The 24076-nt window shown below is 39.8% G+C and overlaps 2 protein-coding genes and 1 non-coding gene across 3 annotated transcripts in view; 1 reads left to right on the top strand and 2 right to left on the bottom strand.

Annotated features, from left to right (window-relative positions):
• Positions 1–8851, top strand: part of Mpp1 (membrane palmitoylated protein 1) — a 41033-nt gene extending 32182 nt beyond the window's left edge. The window contains exons 7-12 of the mRNA XM_036175060.1: positions 1156–1262; positions 3205–3285; positions 3866–3946; positions 6461–6663; positions 6911–6985; positions 8256–8851. Coding sequence (XP_036030953.1) covers positions 1156–1262; positions 3205–3285; positions 3866–3946; positions 6461–6663; positions 6911–6985; positions 8256–8432 — 724 coding nt within the window. The 3' untranslated portion in view covers positions 8433–8851. The remainder of the gene's footprint in view (positions 1–1155; positions 1263–3204; positions 3286–3865; positions 3947–6460; positions 6664–6910; positions 6986–8255) is intronic.
• Positions 8852–9707: 856 nt separating this feature from the next.
• Dkc1 (dyskerin pseudouridine synthase 1) lies at positions 9708–23005 on the bottom strand. Its single transcript, XM_036174956.1, has 15 exons — positions 22808–23005; positions 22051–22118; positions 21516–21602; positions 19727–19818; positions 19333–19517; positions 18391–18455; positions 17704–17830; positions 17207–17337; positions 16573–16716; positions 14307–14427; positions 13244–13362; positions 12466–12569; positions 11971–12049; positions 10971–11108; positions 9708–10563 (listed from the first exon to the last, which is right to left on the bottom strand). The coding sequence occupies exons 1-15, from the start codon at positions 22821–22823 to the stop codon at positions 10498–10500; spliced, it is 1542 nt and encodes a 513-aa protein (XP_036030849.1). The 5' UTR covers positions 22824–23005; the 3' UTR covers positions 9708–10497.
• Positions 16997–17128, bottom strand: LOC118574901. Its single transcript, XR_004943778.1, has one exon. It is a non-coding gene; the product is annotated as a small nucleolar RNA SNORA36 family (small nucleolar RNA).
• Positions 23006–24076: the final 1071 nt, after the last annotated feature.

Genomic DNA, 24076 nt, shown 5'->3' with positions numbered 1-24076 from the left:
ATTTCTGTTTTTGAGATTATAATATATCATTTCTCCCTTCCCTTTCTTCCTTCCAAGCCTCTAATATATCCCTTTTTGTACTCTTTGAAATTTATGACCTCTTTTTTCACTAACTGTTGATTCATTCTCTTTCTCTTTCCCTTTCTCTCTCTCTCTCTCTCTCTCTCTCTCTCTCTCTCTCTCTCTCTCTCTCTCTCTCTCCTAAATACATTCCTAAATACATGAGTGCAACTTGCTCATTTGTCTATCAAATACCAAATGGTCAGCCCTGCAAACATACATACAGACCTTTAGTTTTAAGCCAGAGTTCTGGTTGATCCCATTTCCAATGATGATAAATAGCACCAATAAATGTTTAACATTAGAGCAACAGAGGAAACACAGTACAAACCTTGAAGATATTGGTCAAAGCTATGAGCATGCTATATCTTCTGGGCTATTTTCAGAGCTAACACCTGGTGAAGAGAATTAGAAGATCAGGAAAGGCAGCTAGCTGAGAAAGGCTCAGGAGAGCACAAGGTGAAACTGTGACTCATGACTTACTAATGAGGCATGAGTCAATTTATTAGACTGTAACAAGTATTTTTTTAAGTGAGGGCCAGGTCTCAAGTCTGTAATTCAAAGTGCTCAGAAGGCTGAGGCAGATTCAAAGCCATCTGGGCTACATAGACCCTGTCTCAAAACAAAAGATGTTGCATAGAAATATTAGTAATTATACTACTTATAATTACCACAGTAATAGGTGGTATTGTTATTGAAGTTATTGTTTTAGTCATGTATGTGGTTATATGTACATACCTGTGCTTTATTTATAGATTAGGGTTGTTGTGGATAATATATTTCTTATGGTGAAGTAAGTGTCAGCCCGATTTTCCAGGTCTCAACTCAAATGTGGAAGAATAGTCAGGCTGCACTAAGGTGAAGAAATTATTTTTAACTCCTGGAAACATTTCCACTGCCAGGTGCCTGGGTGACCACATAAAACTACAGAGAAGAAAGGGAAGTGGGTAAAGGCATCTCTGCCTGAAGAATTTTATAGAGTCAAGGAAGTAGGTCAGTCTCAAAATTTACTATAGAAAAGAAAGGAGGTAGCCTAGTCTGTCACAAGCTTTTACACTAAGGACCTACTGAGCTTTGGTCATCTGTTCCTCACAGGAGAGTAGCAAGTGTGGCTCAGTCTGCTCCAAGTGAAGCTCCAAGCTGCAGTCCCTTTGGGAAGAAGAAGAAGTATAAAGACAAGTATCTGGCTAAACATAGTTCAAGTAAGTTTTCTGTGTCCCCTTCCTCCAAGGTCCCATTAGCATTAGTGTTTCTCCACCTCTTTAAGCAGAAGGAAAGAGGTGAGGATGCAATATGCAGTGGAATGTCTAGTGTATAGAAAGTATTCCATTTCTTTTGGTTTTCCCTTACTCATTTCATCTTCATAAACTCACTACAGTAAGAGAGACAATGCCAGTGCCTATTCTGGAAGGCTAGTGGTCTATTCACTCCTACTCATCACCTCAACCCTCAAGGAATGAACTGAACAAATCTTCCAGACTTTTTCCCATAGTCACCTTTATTCTGCTTATCACCAACTTTAGTATCTACAGAGGACTGGTCCCAGTACCGTGTGGTTATCAACATCCACTTTTGCTCAACACTCAAATAAAATGGTGTAGAATTTATATAGTACTTATGTATATCCTCCTGTGCAGTTTTTAAATCATCTTGATAGGTAGGCTGGGTATGGTAGGCATACATCTTTAATCTCAACACTCAGGAGGCAGAGACAGGCATACCTCTGAGTTCAAGTCTAACCTGACCTACTTAGCAAGTTCTAGGCAAGGCAGAACTACATAGTGAGATCCTGACTCAAGAAAATCTAGATTTTTTTTTCTAATACAGTGCAATTTCTGTATAAATAATTGTGCTATTGTTCTGTATAAATAATTGTTTAGTGAATGATGATAAGGAAAAGTCTGTACATGTTCAATATAGACGCAAAATTTTTTAAATATTTCATTTTTTGGTTGATTGAATCTGAGGAAGCAGGGCTCATGGATATGGAGGGCTGAATATATATTTCCATTATCATAAGTGAGTTTAAATGGGTTGATGATAATAAATGAATACTAATCTACCATTTATTCAATGTTTCCATCTTCTTGGGAGAATTTGAGACAGTGACAAGTGCATGAACAAATCAAAGTACCTGTACTCGCCATGGCCTAGGCATCTGTGAAGGAGCAGAAGAGTGTTTGCCTAAGAGCCCTTTTTCCATCTTAAGTGGTTGGGTCACTATTGGTTCTGTTCCCTAAAATAAGGGATGTTTGAAGAACTACAGTTATGATTCTGATATTATAGCATTCTTAAGTGCCTTTGAGACACTTCTAGAACAAGTTCCATGTTCTAGAAAGCTGGAATCTGTGTTGGAAATAAAGAACCATTACATTACTAAGACTGCAAAAGACTGAAAAGGTCAGGTCAGAAGGATAGAGCAGAGAGCATAGAGTTATAAAAAATATATACAAAATCAGAATCCTAAAGACTGGCCTACAGAGCCTATGAAAAGTTCAAGATGGAGGATGCTAGGAAAATCAAACCAAGGACTAAAAGGAGCATGTGCATCTGTAATACAGAACGAGCCTGCTCTCACATCCTGTACTTCAATTTGTTATTTGCACCTCCTCTAGCTGCTGCAGCCATTGTACTAACATATCCAATTAGCAAAGTATTCTGCATTCCTTAGTAAGTTTGGACTTACTTTTATTTTTTTTCATAACATAGACAGTGAGGCATAAAGTTGAACTGGAGTTTGATGTGCCTGAGTCTCTGCTTAAATTCCAGCCCCTGTAGTTTGTTTCTTATCCAACATTCTAGATAGTTAATTGAGAATCTAAATGGGATCTCATGTCAGTCCTTTCTTCACAACTCTCATAGGAGATACTTTCTGCTTTGCTTTATTATGTATCAGACTTCCTTATCACATAGAAATATCCAACATCCCTCCCAGAAAACCCCCCTAATTTCATGCCCATCATCCCTCACCGTGTATTTTGTTTTCTTCTTTGAAGAAAAGGCCTCAGTGCTAGGATTTCAGTCCTGCACTACCATGCCCAACTTTCTCTCCTTGCTGGATCAGGTGTCAGCTCCTTAACCCCAGCTAGTGCTTTACTACCCCACCTCTGGAAATTAATATGGTTTGGTTTTCTTTGTCTCTAGTTTTTGATCAATTGGATGTTGTTTCCTATGAGGAGGTTGTCCGGCTCCCAGCATTCAAGAGGAAGACCCTGGTGCTGATTGGTATCTTTTCACAGCTTTGTTAATTCAAAAGCACAATTTTGTCCTTATTTCCATTCCTGTGTTGTGTCCACCCTTCTTCAGGAAAGGCAGTGAGGAAGAAATGAAGTGTGGTCTCTTGGATACTTCATACTTCATATAGTGTAGTTATAAAGTTTCTGGGTCTTATAAGTAATCTATCTGGATCCAATTCACATTACAAGTTTTTCTACTACTTAGCATCTAATTCTTTTAGATTAGGTTTGCTATTTGTCCACCTGTTTGGCTGGCTTACAAAATAAACAGAAAACTCCACAGTAGCTGGTTCCTCTGTGGAAATAGCAATTATGTTCTACATCTTAACTTTTAGGCCTTAGAAAGACTTCTCACCCAAATGGATACAAAGGATTGAAGCTACTTGGTGGCCGCAAATCTTCTTGATGGTTCTAAGGACTCAGTTGTAGCCTGGATACAACACCAAACTGTTTTCATCTACTACTCACTTTGAGCACTGAGATATAGAAATCCATCTCCCATTCCCTGTCTTGTTCCCACTAATATCTCTGGGTGGAAGTGATGGAAGCCTTTCTTTATCCTCACACAGGAGCCAGTGGGGTAGGTCGCAGCCATATTAAGAATGCTCTGCTCAGGCAGAATCCAGAGAAGTTTGTGTACCCTGCCCCATGTAAGTATTTCTCAGGTGCCTTGGAGGGGAACATTATGCCTAAGAAACAGGCAGCAATGTCATGTTACTGAATTTAGCATCAATATTTTTCTGAAATGTCGTGTGGTCTTGTTCTTGTTTAGTTTAAATGTTTAATTATGAAAACTGAAATTTTGGGGGTTGGGGAGATAACGGTCAGTAAAGTTCTTAGAAAATGTGAGGTCCTGATTACAGTCTTTGGAATCCACATTGAAAAGCCTGGCATGGTGGCATGCAGTTTTAATTCCATGGAGGTGGAGTTAGAAGATCTATAGCCTTCTTGGTAGTGTTCAAGGCCAATGAGAAGACCCAGTCTTAAAAAAAAAAAGAGAGAAGAGGAATGTTGTCTTCTGTCCTCTATACATGATTATATGCACCAACACACACACACACACACACACACACACACACACACACACACACACACACAACCCTGAATATTTGGAAACTTGGAAACATAGGCATGTATTTATGGAGCTAGGGAGAGGACTGCTAACCATGACAACATGAATTGAATCCCTAAAACCTACATGGTAGCACAAAGTGACTCCCACAGGTTGTACTCTAACTTTCATATGCACATCATGGCATATCACGTACACATGCACACGTACCACAGCGTGTACTTACAATTGCTTGAAATTACAAAATAACTTGTTTTCTTATTCTCTTATTCCATATAACAGTACCTGTAGTAAACCTCATTTAAAAAAAAATTATTAAGGCTGGGTGTAGTAGCACACGCCTTTAATCCAAGCACTTGGGAGGCAGAGGCAGGCAGATCCCTGTGAGTTCAAGGCCACCCTGGTCTAGGAAGTGAATTCCAGGACAGTCAGAGGTACACAGAGAAACCCTGTCTTGAAAAACAATAAGGAAAAAAAAATATTAAACAAGAATTAAATTTTATGTGTATTACTTTATAAATGACTTCTCAGTGTCCTCTACTGTCTGCTAATTCAGTTTGAGGACTATTTTATAGTCCTTTTATATAGATAGTATATTTAGATAGTGGATACACTATAGTTCTTTTGGCTATTTTACTATTGTTTGATATTTAGGCTGCCTCTAATGCTCATAGAATGTCTTTTAAGCCAAAGTAGTGCTTAGAGAAGGCCTGATCAATCACAGTGACAGAAAAGAAAATAAAGCCAATGGTCAATTAAACCATTAGATAACTCTCCCATTACCAGGTGAATCTATACAGTATAGTTCTTTATATTCTTAGAAGAGGTACTACTAATCAAATTAGAAAATAAGGATGTGAGCCTGATTTTTTTTTCATTCTTTACTTATGTTTATCTTTTTACACATGGATCATTGATTGAGAATTGCTCCTAGGAACATAGTGAGAGTCATTCCAGTAGAGCAGAAAACAAATGTCCCAGGGAAGTCTAGAGTTTTGTTTGTTTGTTTTTTAATAAACAGAAAGAGCCTGAGATGAAAGTTGAGGGGAAGGTAAGAGATGGCTCATCAGAAGATAAAAAGAAGAGGCTGGGAATATATAATTTATTTATCTCTGCACTAGAATGTTAGTCTTAACATTTTAACTCTTTAAAAATATTACTCTATGTGTGTGCATCTGTCAAAGGACAGTTTATAGGAGTTCGTTCTTTCCTTTACCATATGTGGTTTCAGGAGTTGAACTCAGGTCATAAACCTTCTGTGGCAAGTGTTTTTTGTTTGTTTGTTTCAAGACAGGGTTTCTCCGTGTAGTTTTGGTGCCTGTCCTGGATCTCTGTAGACCAGGCTGGCCTTGAACTCACATAGATCCACCTGCCTCTGTCTCCTAAATGCTGGGATTAAAGGTGTGCACCACCACCGCTGCCCAGCCTGTGGCAAGTGCTTTTACCTGCTGAGAAATTGCCAGCCCTAACATTTTAACTTTTTAACAAAATGTTTAAACCAAACCAATGTGTTCTTTCCATGTCATTAAAAAAAAAAACAAAAACAAACAAACAAAAAAAACCATAGGACTTTGTGGTTGAATGCTTGCTGCTCTTGAAGACCAGTTTGTTTCTCAGCACCCACATTAGGCAGCTCATAACTACCTGTACCTCCAGATTCAGGGGTCTGATACCTTCTTCTGGCCTCCATGGGCAGAACACACATGCACATACACATATAAACTATTTTTCTAAAGGAAACAAATTTCCATAAATCTCTACCACAGCCCATAGATTTATATTAAATTTTAAAATTTAGCTGTCATTTCTGAGTTTCAGTATTCCTGGGTTTGTTGGTTTTATGTAGGAAGAATGGTGTGAATATTCTACATGGGGCTGTTTCTTGAAATCTAAATATATTCTGGGTAGATGGAGAATTTTCTGGTCTGTACTACTTCCTAGCATCAGCCCTTCAGGAGTTCATGGGAAGAATATCTGTATTATATTATCTGCCACAAACATGGGTAGGGTTTCAATACAGACACTTTGGGCCAAGCCGTTAATAGATAGCAAGGATCAAGAGCTCATCAAGGATTTGAGTCCTTGTACACAGATACAACAAGGCCACCAAGGAAGAGCGAAGAAGACGGAAAGGAGTATCACTTCATCTCAACAGAGGAAATGACAAGGAACATCTCTGCCAATGAGTTCTTGGAGTTTGGCAGCTATCAGGGCAACATGTTTGGGACCAAATTTGAAACAGTGCACAAGATTCATAAGCAGGACAAGATTGCCATCCTTGACATTGAGCCCCAGGTAGGTAGGCATACAAAGGCAGGAACAACAGGTTCAGCCATATAATGGGGGAAGGGAGTGATAAAAAGCAGAGATCCTGAAAACCTGGAAGTTCAGGCTTGCTTCCTAACTTTTAGTGGGGTCAACCTGATGCAAGAACAGTAGTACTGGGAACAATGTAAAGTGGTATTGGGGAATACATTATTAGAAGGAATACATTTTGACAGACAGCTGGGATTTTTGTTTTTCTTCCTTCCTCTTTTCTTAGACCCTGAAGATTGTTCGAACAGCTGAGCTTTCACCTTTCATTGTGTTCATCGAACCTACTGACCAGGGCACTCAGGTGGGTGGAGGTTTCTAAATCTTGGTCAACTGTTTCCTCCAAGGCCAAAAAGACAAAGAGCATGCATACTTTACTCATTCAAGAGATAGTTAATAAACAAGTCAGGCCCAGGCATTGTCCCTGACAATACAGATCTAATGACTGAGATGGATAGTTGAGTAAATCCTGAATCTGATGTGATGTGGATTCATCACAAAGTACAGGGAGATATGAAGGACAGAGGTGGCACCAGATCCACCATGGGGTGCACTATGGCTACAAAGGGAAAGGAACCTGCCTGTAAGAGTAGCTGTTTCCTTTCCTCTATAGCATGTCATTTGCGTTTTAAAATTTTTTGGCTAGCATTTTAGAAGTGTGGTATTTCACTTTACTGTAAGAGATTGTTTTCTTACTATTGAGAGTTACAATCTCAGCACTTGAGGGGTAAATGGAGGAGTCCAAAGCCAGTTAGTTACATAGCAAGCTTAAGGCTAGTCTGGACTACCTAAGACTATCGAAAACACCATTTGAGGCTAGCCTGGGCTAGAGTTAAAGCCAGTCAGAGTAAATTAGTGAGACTGCCACACAAACAAAACAGCTATTTGTGTTGCTTATAATGTGAATTATCTGGCTGTCCTTAGCTCATTGGGTCAGTGGCTTGATCTTATCATCCATTGGTAAGAATTCTGTATTTGGGTATTTCACTCTGATAATCAGTTACAAATAACCCCCCCTCCCAGGCATGTTTTTCTCTATACATTTTTACTTTTATGTAGTTAATTGACCACTGGAGCCAGAAGCCTATTACCAATAATCTTTGATCTTTGTCCTTATCCTGGGATTACAACTCTAGTAGCTGTTAAAATGGCTTTCCCATGTACGAAGGGATGAAACTAAGTGGGTAATTCTAGTGAAGCCTATTCTAGGTTGCTGCCGGCCTTTCAGAGGGCTCTATTTATAATTAGGGTTAATTTGGGATCCTTTAGTATAGTGGTTGTCAACTTGTGGGTCACAGTACCTTTGGCAAACACTTATCTCCAAAAATTTACACTATGAATCATAACAGCAGAATTATAGTTGTTTAGGGGTCATCACAACATAAAGGGTCATAGCATTAGGAAGGTTGAGGCACTACTTTAGAAAGTAATGTTCTTAATTGATTTTGGATCCCCAATATGGAAGAAAAATAGTAGATAGGGAACCAGTTAATATAACCAATACCTGTTCAAATTTTTCCCTTGGCTGCTATGAGTTGGGGCTGCTGCTTCAGCTATGGCTTTCTTCTTTGCAGACTGAAGCCCTGCAGCAGCTGCAGAAGGACTCTGAGGCCATCCGTAGTCAATATGCTCACTACTTTGACATCTCTTTGGTGAATAATGGTGTTGATGAAACTCTTAAGAAATTGCAAGAAGCCTTTGACCAGGCTTGCAGTTCTCCACAATGGGTACCTGTCTCCTGGGTTTACTAAGCTCACAGAATTGGAGAACCTGTTCCAGCCCCTCCCCAGCATTTGCTTAATCCAAACAGGGCTGCTTCAACTTCTAGCTGTCTGCAACTGTCCTAAGTATGTCAGTAGGATTCAAGTCTTCTCACTTAGGCTCCTAAAAGGGCTAAAGTTTAATTTTCCTATTTAGATGTCAAAATGATCTCTGGAAATTGGCAGTAAGTAATATTCAAATTAAACTGCTACACAGAAAAAGTAATTCCTCATCCCTGTAATGCCTGAGCTCTTTTGCCTTCAACTATATATACTATCTTGTTTTCTACTCTGGGATAAGTATATCCTGAAACTTTCTAAAATGCCAAAATCAATCAGCTGTGCAATAGAACATCTGCTCTAGAGAAATCCTCCAAAGCAATAAAAATTCTGCTGTGTTAAGATGCCAATGGCCTTATAACTGTATTTCCATCTGTACCACAATCCCCCCAAAAGTCAGGTGTTATCTTTTTTGTTTTGTTTCTCGAGACAGGGTTTCTCTGTAGCTTTGCACCTTTCCTGGAACTCACTGGGTAGCCCAGGCTGGCCTCAAAATCACAGAGATCCGCCTGGCTCTGCCTCCTGAGTGCTGGGATTAAAGGCGTGCGCCACCACCGCCCGGCTTCTTAAACCTCCCAGGCAATGGCATCAACACAAGATGCTTCTCTGGATTTAACATACAGGTGAGGTTTTTTACAGCAGTGTCCTTGGAAAACCTGTCACTGCCAATACAGGTCTCTAAGAAATGCTGTTTACAGAGCATAAAATTATCTGCTTTAGGTAAAAGCCACTGTGGGCATTTTTAGGCTTCCTATTAAGTCATATTAGAATGAATGAAAATACATCTCACAGAAACAGGAGCTTAAGGGTGAGGTGGGGCACTTCATACCTGCCTAGGCCCAGGCTCAGACCTTTGCTATATATACCACAGTGTTTAAAACTTCTGCTTGTATTCTTGGCTTTGGACACATATTTAAGCAATCATTTTTAACACTCCACCCCACCCTTTCTCCCTGGTCACCCTGCAGTCAACACCATAACTGGCATTTTCCTACCAGCAAAACTGTTATGTCCCCGACCTGATACCCTCAAGCCCATTTGACCCACTGTCACACTATACAACACATCTACTTTTCCCCTCTGTTTTGGCAAACACTGGGATTTGTAATGACCCCCCTTGAGAACAGTTGACCTCAGGTGATAGGCCCCAATGCCAATGAAAGACACAGAAACAAGAAATTTAAAAGTAGCAAAAGGAAAGGCAAATTTCAAATAGGACAAAAAGATTCCCAGATTTTTAATAAAAATATTTTCATTTTTGTTCTGCCAGCTTAAGATTATTAATTAGTAAACCCAACAGGAATACTTTTAAAAAGCTACAAATCACATTCTTTTCCTGGCAATGAACAAATCCATTCTTCAAAAGAAAATAAACATTAGAACAGGAGGGTATAGGAATGCTTTGGCTTCCCCCACAAACACAAGCAGCCAAATGGAATTGGATAAATCCTGTTGTACACAACAACAGAGTGCTATCCCAAACACCATGGACACTACCAGGCCAGCAAGACCCATATCTGATACCAGAACAGCCCTCATAAGATACTGGAGATTTCCCAAGCGAACATGGTTCATTTATATTCTTCTACTCATAGGAGGTTCTGTAACATTTTATTTAGCAGATTTAATTTTTACAAACATTAAAAAAAAGCAAACTAGGAGAGGACTATCCATAGCATTGTTTAAAATGGCCATTAGTAAACAGCTGCAGACAGTTACTAGGCAGTGCCATGTCTGAAGGTGTGCTCCCCCACTTAAGCAAGCAGAGGGGTCAGTGGCAAAAACTGCTTTTCATCTCTCATATCCTTAAAACAGGACAGGACAGGATAGGATGAGATGGCCACACCCTAACCACTGAAGTCACAAGTGGAAGCTAAAGTGTACCAGAACTCTGTGCTCTGTTTAAGACCTCTGTTCTACTCTCTCAACAAAATGTTTTTCAATAAGGCTTTCATTTCTCCTCCTAGCTGGACATAATGCTTCAAGTGGCTTTTAACTATTCAGACATCTTTTCCACCACTTTTACTTTCTTCTTCTTTTTCTTTTTCATGATGTCACTGTCCTAAAGAAAGAGAAAGTAAGTTCAAAATACCCATTGCCAAAACATTTATGACTGTTCCCTAAAGAAATCTGGTAAATTGCAGTCAAGTCTGTTCAGGATCTGTAAGGACATTTGGGGTCAAACAAATTTTGCCTGTGACCTTCTCAGTGAAGTTCTAGAGGTCTACTTTCAAAAAGACACTGAGCAATCAAGATATACATCTTCCCCACCCACCAGCAACATAATTCAAACCATGATCCACTGCTCTAAAATGCTGGGTATCCCTACTTGTCTGTCCAAGGAGAGTGGACAGGACAAATCCAGAACACAGGGCAGTACGAAAAGTGGCAATGGTAGAACCCCACTCCTGTACCACAATTCCTGTCAAAGACTCAGCCAGCACAAAGATACCCATGGTTTACACATACCCCATCTCCAGCCTCTCCCCCACTTTCTAGCACAGTTTTAGGCTTCTTATCCTTCTTCTTCTTCTTCTTTTCCTTCTTCATCAACTGGGGAACTACTGGAGAGGTCTCATCACTTTCACTCTCACTATCCCGCTTCCTCTGAGATTAAAAAAATAATAATAATTCATCCAGTTAAAAATGTGAGAAGTTACCAAGAAAGATCCAAGTAAACCCAACAGTAAATTGTGTCTATAAACTTGAAGTGTCTGATTTATTAAAGATTTGAAAAGATAGTATCTCACTAAATAAGGCCATGGGGCATGATGGGTGTGCCAAAGCAGTTTGGGGTATAGAAGACGACCTTGAGAAACTGTCTCAGTGAACTAACTCCAAGACCTGCAAGTGTTCCCTTAGGTGCTCAAACAGGCACAAATCACAATTCCACCCATGTAGCTTATTACTAGTCACCCAAGTTTATAATTGTAGACATACCATTTGGGGCTCTAATGACAGTGGTCCCCCAACTTTGGGAAACTAAGTTACCACCATATGCTTTACTCTTTTCCTTTAAACAGTGACCGAAGATATTTGCTGGTGTCTTGACAATTCTGTTCCCTGCTGAGTTTCCTCTGGGCCTCTGATTTCAGCACACTTATGCTACCTATCATTTGACCCAGGGTAAAGTCAAATGTGTCACATACATTCCATACAAGGTTATTGCCACAGCAGAGGTAGGAGCCAAGGTCAGTCTGATTTTTAAGCCCACACTCCCTCTACAACAGGCGTATCACAAATGCCACTGAACCCAACAAGCATCCTCAAGTATCAAACAATATTTGTGTGTGGATCACAGCATGGATAAAGTCTGCCTTCCTAACTAAGACATGGGGCTGGACTACCTTGTTAAACATTGATGTATCTTAGCATTCTCTCTCCAAGCACGTTTTTTTGTGTGTGTGTTTTGTCTTTTGTTTTTCAAGACAGGGTTTCTGTGTCATTTCAAACAGGTCATGCCACTCACTTTTATGACTTTTACTGCTTCATCAGCTAACTGAGGGGCTTGAACTGCTTCAGCAACCAGTGCTTTCTTGCCAGAATTACTGAAAGACAGGTAATATGAGGTTAAATTCTTGGAAGAGCTTTCCATGGTGGTCCTATCATGTCATGTCCCCTGTTATTCAATGATACTTCGCAACCCTAAAGTCTCCATGAAAATACTGATGCTGGACAGAAGAACCCACCAGGTGTTATTGCAGATTGATTCTCTCCATAGTCCATACCCTGACTAGTAGGTAGGCTCAGGCCTGTACAGTAGTAGTTACTACCTGGACCAGGCCTAAGAGCCAAGCAAGGAAAAGAAAAATGAGCTGCAGGACCTATGGCCTAGCATTTAGCAGTTGCCCCCAAATAAAACCCTCCATCTCCCCTTGGCTATCTAGTCTCCTGTCCTCATTTATAATCAATGACTAAATGGTAAGTATATATTACCCCAGTCCCAGGAAAACCCTATCCTTACGTATAGTCAATGTAGTCCTGTTTCCAGGTGGCAGGGGTGTTGTCTGTAGGTTTGCCATGCTTGTCCAAAAGGCCTTGCTTGATCATCATCTTCTTTTGACTTGCCTGGAGGCATTTCAAACATTAGATTATTATCAATACAGGAAGTAGCCATTATTATCACATACCATGGCTTAGACCCAGTCTGTATAGACTGTCACAAGGTTTCTTATGTATTCTCAGCAGGGCTTCATGCCCCTTACAAAACTGTCTTGAATTCTTCCCTCTTCTCTTATCGTCATCAATACCTAACCTATTCTTCACAAGTGAAAAGTCCTTCCCCAGATCTATGATGGGATTAAAACTTTCACTGTAGCCAGGCAGTGGTGGTCCATGCTTTTGGTCTCAGCACAGAAGCAGGTAGATATCTATGAGTTCAAGGCCAGCCTGGACTACAGAGCAGGTTCCAGGACAGCCAGGGCTACACAGAGAAGCCTGTCTTGAAAAAACCAGGAAGAAAAAGAACTTTCACTGTGCATATTCTAGGAACCAAGCTTCATGTTCTTGACAGTCATAGTTCATGACCCAACTGTGATTATTTATGTAAGTAATGCCCAAGTTTTCACTCAACTAGACTGGGAATTTCTGAAGTCCAAGATAGGGCATGCCTCTGCTCACCATCAATAATCTACAGCCCCAAATAATAAAAGGCTGTGGCAATGGAGACATATAAAGAGCTGCTTGAGTGGGTATTTAGTAACACAAATATAACACAAGGGCTACCACCTAGTGTCACTGACCTTTGGACCTAAACCCCACTTGCGAGGATAGGTGTCTCTCTCCATAATTACCCTCTTTATCTTGGCTACTATACCATGGTCACAGGTAGAAATCACTGCTGTAGTCATCAATGCAATAGCTGTAGGTAGGCATTAGAAAGAGAGAAAAAAATAATTTGGTAATGAATGAGTTCTGTTTTATGCCTTCTTAGAACTCATTAAATCCTGAGCTCTATAACCAACAAAAGTTTTCTTTGCTTAGGATGTATGTGTGGAGAAGTCTCCACTATAGCAAGAAGCATTTGAAATAATATTAAATTTACCAAATTAAAAAAAAATACTCAACAAAAGCAACTGAAGAAACATGTAACAAGGCATGTATCTCTGGATAGGTACAGGAATGATGTATAATACCACCCTCAGGTCTACAGAGCATTTAGTTTTAAGAATCTCTTTCCTACTATGTATCAGAATGGACCTCCCACAGGTACCCCATCTGTTCATATAACTAAGACAAAGGATCCCAGTGACATGACTTATTTCTGGTGCAAATTAGGATATTAAACAAACAGCCTGGATTTAATTGAGAAGGCCACAGAGCACTGTAAATTATAAGGATCATCAATCCAATAGTAACTAAGCCTTACAAATTAAAAGTCACTGATGTGCCAGGCGGTGGTGGCACACGCCTTTAATCCCAGCAGTCAGAAGGCAGAGGCAGGTGAATCTCTGAGTTGGAAACCAGCCTGATCTACAGAGCTAGTTCCAGGACAGCCAAGTCTAAAACAGAAACCCGGTCTCAAAAAAACCAAAAAAAGTCACTGATACTAACTACAAGTTACCTGACATCAAACAAGGAGTGAACTAAAATCTCTCCTTTAATCATCACTGATTAAAGAGCCAAGAGCATATAAACGTACAACACTCCTGACTAACCTGTCTGTTCATAAATTATCCATACAAACCCCAGGAGACACCATAATTAGATAAAACGGGACCATGACATGGGACCAGCCTACAATGAGCCTAGATTTGATGGTGCAGAGCCAACTCCAGAAATAATGAGGGCTACTCCCCTCCTTACCCATGCAGATAGCTTCCCCCTTGGTGGTAATGACCACAATCTCCTGGTTGACCTCAATGCCATCCTCATATCGGAGAACACCAGGAAGCATGATCTTGGCCCCATAGCAGATTGCATTCACCTATAGAGACAGTATCACACGAGGGCCAGATGTTATCCATTATTCCTGTTCTACTTCCATACCAGAACAGAGCAAGACTACAAGGGGGAAGATAGCCTGAGAATGGAAAATAGGAATAATAGCACTGATCGTTTACTGACTATAATGCAATATGAAAGAACACAGAACAGTAACAAACACCTATCATGTGCTAGCACTGCTCTAAAATTTTCACATATGCTACAAAATACTAAAGAAAACTTTAAAGATGATTCAACAAGTCTGATGGCCCATGTTCAAACCTAAAACACACATAAAGATGGAAGGAGGAAACTGACTCCACAAAATTAAGCTCTGAGCTCCAAAGACATTGCAGTATGCATAAGTTCACACATAAACATACATCACAATACATACATAATAAAAATAAGAATGCTTCACTGGTCTATACAAATAAAGTATTGGACTCTACTTTTATCACGTGACCCATGAATATTGTCATCTAGAATAATAAGCCAAAACTTAGGGGCTGGAGAGATGGTTAAGAGTACTTGTTCTTACAGGGGACCTGGGTTTCCCAGCACCCATTTGGTGGCTCTCAAACATATGTAACTAGTCTAAGAGGGTCCTTGACCTTTGTAGGCCCCAGGTATGCATGTAGTACAGACATACATGCAAACAAAATACTCATACACATAAAACAAAATAAATCCTGTCTTAGGGGCCAGAGAAGTGGCTCAGCAGATAAAGGTACTTGCCCTGAAGCCTGACTACCCAAGTTTGATTCTTAGAATCCACATGGTGGAAGGAGAGAACCAAGTCTCATGTTGTCCTCAATCAACCTCCATGTATATGTATGCACATACACACAAATAAAGCATAATTAAAAAAAACCTGCCTCAATTTTTTTATCAGACTGTTCCACAGAACTGCTCTTGAATCTTTGTCAGGAAAAAACAGTACATTTACTAGAGATGAAGCAATAACAAACACCCAAAGCAACTTACTAACAAAATTACCAGACCTATTAAATCACATCCACATTTCTATATGGAATTTATTATCCCACAAGTACAAATTAAGGCCTCTTCTCCAGTTCTGTGACCCCCACAATGCACATGTATGCCTCTTATTATCTTGTCTTTGCTCAATTAGATCTCTTGCTGACCATATTCTAATTTCTCTTTAAATTTACTCAGAAGCCAACAGTCTGACCCTAGCACAAGTACATTTATACAATTATGTGGTTAAGCTTTCTCAGTTCCTTTTAGTGTCACACCTTAATATATCTCAATTTTCCCCTTTACTATGAGCTACAATATAAGTTATCAGAAGACTTACACCTATTTTAAGATTTATATATGCATAAGTATCTAACCACAAACTGTTACACATAACAAAATTTGTCTTTCAAAAAATCTTATGACTATATATTTACTTAAATTATTAGGATCATTTCTAATTACAAGGTAATATAGTAAATATACAATAAGAGCTGATGATCAGCATAGTGAAGTCTGGATTATATTGTCTCAAATGATAATATACTTTAACAGAAGAAAGCAGCATTTCGTTGAAATCTCTACAGGGTAAATAACATACTTCTAAACTCTCCAGTCCTAACCTTTACCTATTGTAACAATCTTTTATAGTAACTTAAATAAATCAAGATTATTTTAGGCACAGACCAACAAATTAAAGGAGGGCAAATGTTTAGATATCATTGATAGTTTAGGACTTTAATAAAGATGCTTGGTAAAGACTCTTTCAATGTTAAATTTACATTATTGAAATTCTACTTTAAAGTGATATACTTGGTTTTAATTTAACAAATCTAGCCGTCGGGCAGTGGTGGCGCACACCTTTAATTCCAGCACTCGGGAGGCAGAGGAGGTGGATCTCTGTCAGTTAGAGGCCAGCCTGGACTACAGATGAGTGCCAGGAAAGGCGCAAAGCTACACAGAGAAACCCTGTCTCAAAAAACCAAAAATCTAGCCATAACTGTTTCCTATTAGTGGCACAAAAGAGAATCTATACAACTAAAAGGGGAGAAGAGTAACCACAAGGAAAATAAAAATACAATAAATATGACTTTATATATAATGTTAACATTTCATCTTTGGAGCCACATTCTCTGCAAACATGGACTCTTAATCCATAACTTACTGCACTATCTTTCATAACCAGACGTTTATGAGATGTCAACAGCTTTTCCAAAGGGTAAACAACACGCCGCAAGTAACTCTCATCCTTATGGTTATCATACAGCCACTGAGCATCGAGTACATCATGCATTGTCACCATGTGGTCCTGAAAAGCAGTCAGATATTAAATTCTGTGTCTCCATACTGTATATCCATCCATCAGACCCCTAAACTTTTTCCAACTGAATGTAACTATACACTGTCTTCTAGTCCAGGTTCATCATGAGACTTTAGAATTACTTTGGAGTATTTGTACATGTTGCCATCTTAGATCAAGGTAGGCACTCCAATTTTTGGTACTGCTAGGGATGGAACCCAGGTGGTGTTTGTAAATGCTTGCCAAGTGCTCTTAACACTGAGTCACACCTGCAAGCTCTAAGCAAGATTGGTGTAGACTAGGAAGTATATGAATAGAGTAATACTCTCTATTCAGTCATTTCCCTCAGCCAATTTCAATGTCCCAAAGTTTAATTAACAGAACAGGGAAGCTGCCCTGAACTGAACTCAACACTTTGGAATCTTTTGTAAGATGTAAAGCAGAGTTCTACCAAGTCTAAGAATCAGTTCTAAAACTGTCTAGTCCCATAATTGCATACCTTTTCACTCATGACTCCAGAACGCACCCTCCGAAGTTCCTGCATCTGACCACCAACTCCTAGTAGCAAGCCAAGGTGTACACATAGTGTCCGAATGTAGGTGCCAGCTTCACAACTCACCCAAAAGATTCCTAAGATAAGATACACACACACAAACAAGTAGCACCTATTTTCTAGAAGAGCAAACACATGATATTCCCCCCTCTCCAACTGAACCATCATGATTAGAGAAAACCCTGGACATGGTGGTGCCCAACTTTAATCTCAGAGACAAGTGGATCTCTGTGAATTACATACATAGCAAGTTCCAGACCAACCAGAGCTATATTATGAAGAGACCCTATCTAAAAAAAAAGATTGGAGTTAAGAGACACAGGGAATAGTGTATGACTACACAACGTCCTCAAAGTTTCTATTCATAACAGAATCCTTGAGAATGCATTCCAACCTGTTGTGGGTCTAAACCAATTCAGCTTAGTTTAGGCCTAATGACCCACCTAATCGTCTTTCAGGATCATATTCTATCATTTTGCTCTCGTAGATAGTCCTCACTCGAAGCTGCCTCTTTACTGCAGCAATAAGTGGGGGTCGCTGAAACAGGGCACCTGTCAGAGTTTCTAGGGCCTAAGAACAAAGCACAAACCAAACAAAACAAAACAAAAACATTCATTATGTGAGCTCATTTTTAAATAAGACAAAAGGGCATATTTAGGGAGTTTAAGGACCTAATTCAAATATAAAAGTTTTCTTTCAATAACTCAAGAGCTAAAGGCCCTTTAGTTCAGTTTCCTCTTCTTCAATTGAGGGATGGCTCAGCATAGCATGAATCCTAATTGGTCTTAATAATAAAAGCCCAGATATTGGGGTAATTTCAGACTTAGGAGTTGGTGAGGTAAGAGGTGGCTGTGGCTTGCTCCTTTGTCTCTCTGATCTTTCAGCATTTACCCCAAAATCTGGCTCGGTCTTTTATTATTAAGACCAATTAGGATTCACACTATAGCTCAGTGCTAATCAGAACTTCTTACTGAGGAAAGATATGACAGGTTGTTCTCCACCCAGGAGGCTAAGACAGCTCATAAAAGGGTACAAGATCTACTAACCAGGAAAACTTCCCTGTTTCTAGATATTTAGGAGTTCAGACACCCAAATCACCAAAGGTACCCTCCCTACAGTTATAGACTTACCCTAGAAAGCTGAGTACTCCCTTCAATAGCATTGTGCAGCCGAACAATTCCCACATACTCTTTGCCTGAAAAATGACAAAAGAGTAGTCAGGTGTGGCCACTGAGTTTTCTGTTTTACATTATGTTCTACCACTACCATTTTACATGGCAGAAGCAGCAGGGAATCCAACATCACATTTCAATAAAATCTATACTGACAGATTTCATGTTGTAGATAGGGAAGAGAAATGAAGATATTTTTTCTTGGGTCAGGCATAGCACATGCCTACAACCTAAACCCAGCAGTTTGGAGCCAAGATGGGAAGACTGAGGTTTCCAAGGCAGCATGAGCTACACAGCAAAACCTTGTCTCAAAAAAAGAAAGGAAGGTAAAAAGAACATACACACACTTTAATGCCAAATGTGATGGCAGATGGAATACCTACTGTTTAGTCTGACTGGAAAACACCTTGCACTTTAAAAAAATTTTTCTCCAATAAATACAATGGAAAGACACTTGGGATAGAAGCATGACCAGAGTTAAGCAGCAGCAAGCATGCTGGGCAGTGGTGTCACATGCTTTTAATCCCAGCACTTGGGAGACAAAGGCAAGCAGATCTTTTGAGTTCAAGGCCAGCCTGGTCTACAGAGAAACCCTGCCTCAAAAAACAAACAAAAACAACAAACAATAAAAAGCGACAGCAGCAAACATAGAACTGGACATACCCCAGCAACAGGAATGGACTAGTTAGTTCAATATACACGTGCCTAGTGTCTGGACTTTAAAAAAAAAAGAACCACCAGATTTTGACAGAGAACAGAATTATATGGAAACCAAATGACACTCCATTAAGATTTTATTTTCTAAAGAAAGTTTCCAAGAGCCAAAATGTAGAAGTGAAACAAGTACAGAATGTTTTCCAATCACTAAAGAAATAAACCCCTACTCTCTCTTCTACACACCTGCACTCTGTTGTGATTTCACCAAACGAGTAGCTCGTTCAATGCACACAATTAAACAACCAGTCACTTTGGGATCTAGTGTGCCACTGTGGCCTGTCTTCTCTACCCGAAGTATTCGTCGGATCCAGGCTACCACCTCATGGGAAGAGGGGTTAGAGGGCTTGTCAAGATTAATGAAACCTGTCCTAGAATAGAAAAAAAATAATAATTGTACCACCTGTTCTTGTGGTCTAAAAACAGTGTGAAGAGTTACAAAGAAAAGCAAATCACATGTATAGACTATATATTCAGGGCAAAGCTGTTCTAAGCTGCCACCACTTCCATGAATAACTAATGGGAAAACATTAGTTTCAAAATAATTTAAGTTTGGACAGAGCCATTTCACCATGCTTACCTGATATAGTCCCCAATCTCCCTCTTCAAAGGATTTGAACCACAAGGAATAGGTGTATAGTGTGTTGTCCTTACATTTAGCTTATCAAAATTCTAGAAAGCAATAAGTTTAATAACACATCAATAGAAGTAAAACAAGAGTCAGTAAGTACCACCAACAACCATGCATGGCAGCCCTTCAAGTCCATAAATGTATAGTTTTGTTCCTATTATTAACACCACTATTAAGCCTTCTTATATACTGGGGAAACTCCCAATACTATTGAGAAAAGGAAAAATCTGAGAATTTATAGCCAATGCTCTAAAAAGACTTGTTGAGGGTACTATAAAACACAAAATAGCTTTGACTTTCTCAGATCACCCAAACTGAAGATGGCTGGCAACTTTCCTCAACATGAGCAGTTTGGTTCTGCTCCAGATACTTACCTCTGCTCTTTATCTGTCTGTTCCTTTTCAGTCTCCTGCCTACGGCTTAGCAGTTAGGAAGAATTCACCAACTGAAGCACATCTTGATATATCAGTTTAGTTTCATTATGCCTACTACAAATAGCAATGCTTGTTAATTGTCTCTCCCATCTCTGTGTGCTAGCTATTTTTCCAGGGACAACATAAGAAACGCAGATGCCATCCAAATGATAGTGAATTATAATCAAGCAGAAAATCAACTTGATTGAATAATATAAACAAACCTCACTATTTTACCAATACATACATATGGTTTATTAAAATTCTTGATCAGGCCAGTGAGATGGCTCAATAGGTAAGGATGCCTGCTGCCAAGCCTGACAACTCAAGTTCAACTTCAGGAACTCACATTGTAATTGAGAATGGACTTCTGCAAGTTGTTTTGACTTTCACATGCATGTCATATGTGGTGTGTACCCCCTGTGTCACCCACACACTCTAATAAGTGAAGTAAAAATTTATATTTAAAAACCCTCTTTGGGGCTGGAGAGATAGCTCATTGGTTAAGAGCACTAGCTGCTCTTCCAGGACCCAGCTTCAATTCCCAGCACCCACATGGCAGCTCACAACTGTCTGTAACTCAAGTTCCAGTGGATCTGACATCTTCATACATACATGCAGGCAAAATACCATAAAAAACTTAAAAAAAACTCTTTGTTAAGAGATGTCTCAACTTTATAGCTGTATCCATTTTGTGATTATAAATTTTAGTTCAACCCATATTAAATGCCACCATTTAAATCCCTAAATAATAATCATAAAATCTATGACATACAGTCAGGAACTGTTAAGCATGCTTCATGGAATACCTACTATAACTCCCAGGACATCATCCTAAGAGAAAATATCATGAGCAACTAATAGATTCAATGAGGTTAGTTAAATGTCTAGCCTAAGGTCACATACAATCTTGATTCAACAGTGTCTGGCTTCATGTTCTTAGGCACTAAAACAGTCTACAAGACATGATTTCAGATGTGCAATTGTTTAAAAACTGACAGCAATTAACATTTTGGTGATGTACTATATTACAGAACAACATTGGATGAATTACAAATTTAAATAAATGAGTCCTTCATCTCCGATACATTGAAAAACTGTCTTAATGCTGCATCATTTAGCAGTTTTCTAAATGTAAAACATGCTGGCACTAGGCATTCTTTTTTCTTCTTTGAGACAGGGTCTCTCTATGCAAACCAGGCTGGCCTGGCCCACTGGGATTAAAGGCATGCATCACCATTCCCAGCCCAGCAGTAAGCATTCTTTACTAGCTGTTTAATTAAAAATATGAAATTCAAGCATTCATATGATACACAAGCACATACCTTTAGTAACAAGGGCCACTGAGAAGTGTCCAATTGAGCCACTTTGGATTCTGGTTTAATAAGAAATTCTTCAGCATGTTGTATTTCCTTCAATAGAGCAGAAACATATTATCTTCTCACCTGACTTTGGGCAATTCTAATACTAGGACAGAAGTGCACTCTTTTAAACAAACAAGGGGGAAGGAGGGGTGTAGATTTCTGAAACTGGGTGTCAATAGGACCTCTAAAAGTGAATTGAAAAAGCTCACTAAACTCTAGGGACAGTGAGTTGAGTCCAATATTTTAACAAAACTGTAGGTCTGCTGATGGAATAAGGAAAAAAATTCAGGGAGAACATTTCTCCATTTAATAAGTCATGCATGATAGAAAACTTCTCTGGGAGTTGTGTTATTTCAGGTTTTTGTTGGTTCTACATAATGACCAGTAAGTACCAACATACTGCTTGAGAATATTTTTAAAGCATTTTCCCCCTTTAATGTGTTTGAATTATCTCAATCTCTCTCACTCAAAGCAAAGTAAAACATTTCCTACTCACAGCTACATCTTCTTCTTGTAATGGCTTCCGGTCTTTTTTCTTCTTATGCTTCTTTGGGAAAGTAACTACTACAAGAAACAAACTCAAGATTTGGAGATTTCTTTGAAAACTAAAACCAAAGTTTAAAACTACGTCTAAACAGGACAGACAGAAGAAAATATTAAGTCTAGCATTACTGAAGAAAACTTAAGTTTGAGAGGCCAAACACTAGATGGCTTGGCTAGTAAATTACTCTAGCACGTGTTGGTTTCCCTTCGTGTTCTCCACGTGGCTGTGGCAAGGCCAAATATACTTAGGGAAGCGCTTGTCCACAAGCTGGAAAGTTCCACAAATAACCACTGCATCGTCCGTGAGGGCTTGTGATCTCTTAAATTTTTCTTGCAAGTCTGAGTTACACTCGCTCCCGGCTCCTTTACCCCTTCCTTTGCTACCCTCATTTCAGTAATACCCTGTCTAGTGGCAGCAGAAATGCTACCACGTCTCCTTATCACGACACAGTCACCTCCACGGCTGAGATGCCTATGGAAGGGGACCGGGTGTAGTATTTTGCGCGAGGCCCGGACCTAATGGAGCCTAGGCACTGGAGGATTCTCGCACTCGTGCTCTGGCCTATAGAGCTCGGGCCTGGCGGAGACGCGGCCAAAGTGAGAGCTGGAAAGTGCAGAACCGCGGATCACGATACAAGCTCACTATCACTAGCTCAGGGGTTATCAAGAGGCCGCGGAGGTCTCATGGCACGGCCACCCGTAACCCTTACCTTCTGCATCCGCCATCTTGCACCGCACCGCGTGCGTACCGCCCAAGCCGCCACCAGCTAGAAACAGCAGACTCCTACTGTCTGAAGCCCGTCAGGCCGTCGCTAGGACCCGCCCACCGTTGCACCGCCCCTAGCTTGATGGGACAAGCAAAGGGAAGCGGCAAAGAGGATGGGGGGGGGGGGGGCGGGGGCGGGGAGAAGTCTCAAGGAATGCGCGGGCTGTCTGCTCAGTCCCATTGGCTGGCCCACTGAGGTGCGACTGCGCATGAGCTTGGAAACTCCTCCCAACTCTTAGGTATCCGCTTTGGAACCTCTGGGAGGCGTCTACAGCAGTAGTCTGGAGTGGGTTGGATTCAATTGATCTTCTGCTTCATCACCTACTAGCGCTCTATAAATATTATCTAGTGCTAACTCATACCGACATTTTCTGTTTGTTACCATGCCAGTCTCAGTTGAAAAAAAGCGTTGAAGAATAGAGAGAGTGAAAGTGAAAGCCGTTTACTTCTTGAAATCCCTATCAAGTTATGACTGTATTGGCCAATAGGAATTGAGTGCAAGCCTACTGTGAACTTTTAAATTTTCTAGAAGCCTCATCAGACTAAAAAGAATGAAAATGATTCCCAATATTGAAGTGACCATTTAAAAAGTATTTCCCTCATAAGTAAAGCAAATATGTGTTGAATTAGAGTCCTCAGCCCAGCTTTCCAACACTAGACCCCTGAAATCCATAGTGCAGTTCGACTTGAGTTACCATGTATGCTGCCTTCCTACCTTCAGCTTCCTGAGTAATGTGTAAATTCAGGTGCTCTTGAATTTTCTCTGCCAATAGTTTTCCAGTTAGTTGCTGCTGACAACAACAAAAAAATTTTTATTCCTTTTCTTCTGAACTGCATTGCCAAGATTAGATTTTTTTCAGTTTTGTTTTACTGTAACTTATATTGGTGTTTCCTTGCCCAATTGTTAGTCTTTATGGAATTTATTTTGGTAATAATGGTGATGACCAGAATTGACTATTTACAGATAAAACCCTTTGAACTAAGGATTATTGTTTTATAACGCCCCAGTAGTAAATATTTGGCTGAGTGAATTTGAAGTACTCATTCTCCATTTGTCCACTGGCTTCATCTTTGTCCTATATCTATACTCAAATCTTTTAGGAAAGATTTTGCTTTCAGAGAGTTCCAGAACCTGGTGGTTTTTCTTCACCCTTCTCTCACTACAATTATAATGTCTCTATTTCTCCAGTGGCCTCCTGCAGGTCCACCTTTT

The sequence above is a fragment of the Onychomys torridus genome, chromosome X (genome assembly GCF_903995425.1).
Source record: "Onychomys torridus chromosome X, mOncTor1.1, whole genome shotgun sequence".
Taxonomy (NCBI): domain Eukaryota; kingdom Metazoa; phylum Chordata; class Mammalia; order Rodentia; family Cricetidae; genus Onychomys; species Onychomys torridus.
The sequence above is the reverse complement of the archived record's forward strand: the minus strand, read 5'-3'. Positions and strand labels throughout refer to the sequence as shown.

Coding starts and splice junctions, on each gene's coding strand:
- Dkc1 (XM_036174956.1), bottom strand. Junction 12,050..12,465: donor CAGGACTACATTGACTATAC/GTAAGGATAGGG, acceptor CCTGTCTTTCAG/TAATTCTGGCAAGAAAGCAC. Junction 11,109..11,970: donor AAGCAGTAAAAGTCATAAAA/GTGAGTGGCATG, acceptor TTTTAATCTCAG/AGGAAGCGGGATAGTGAGAG.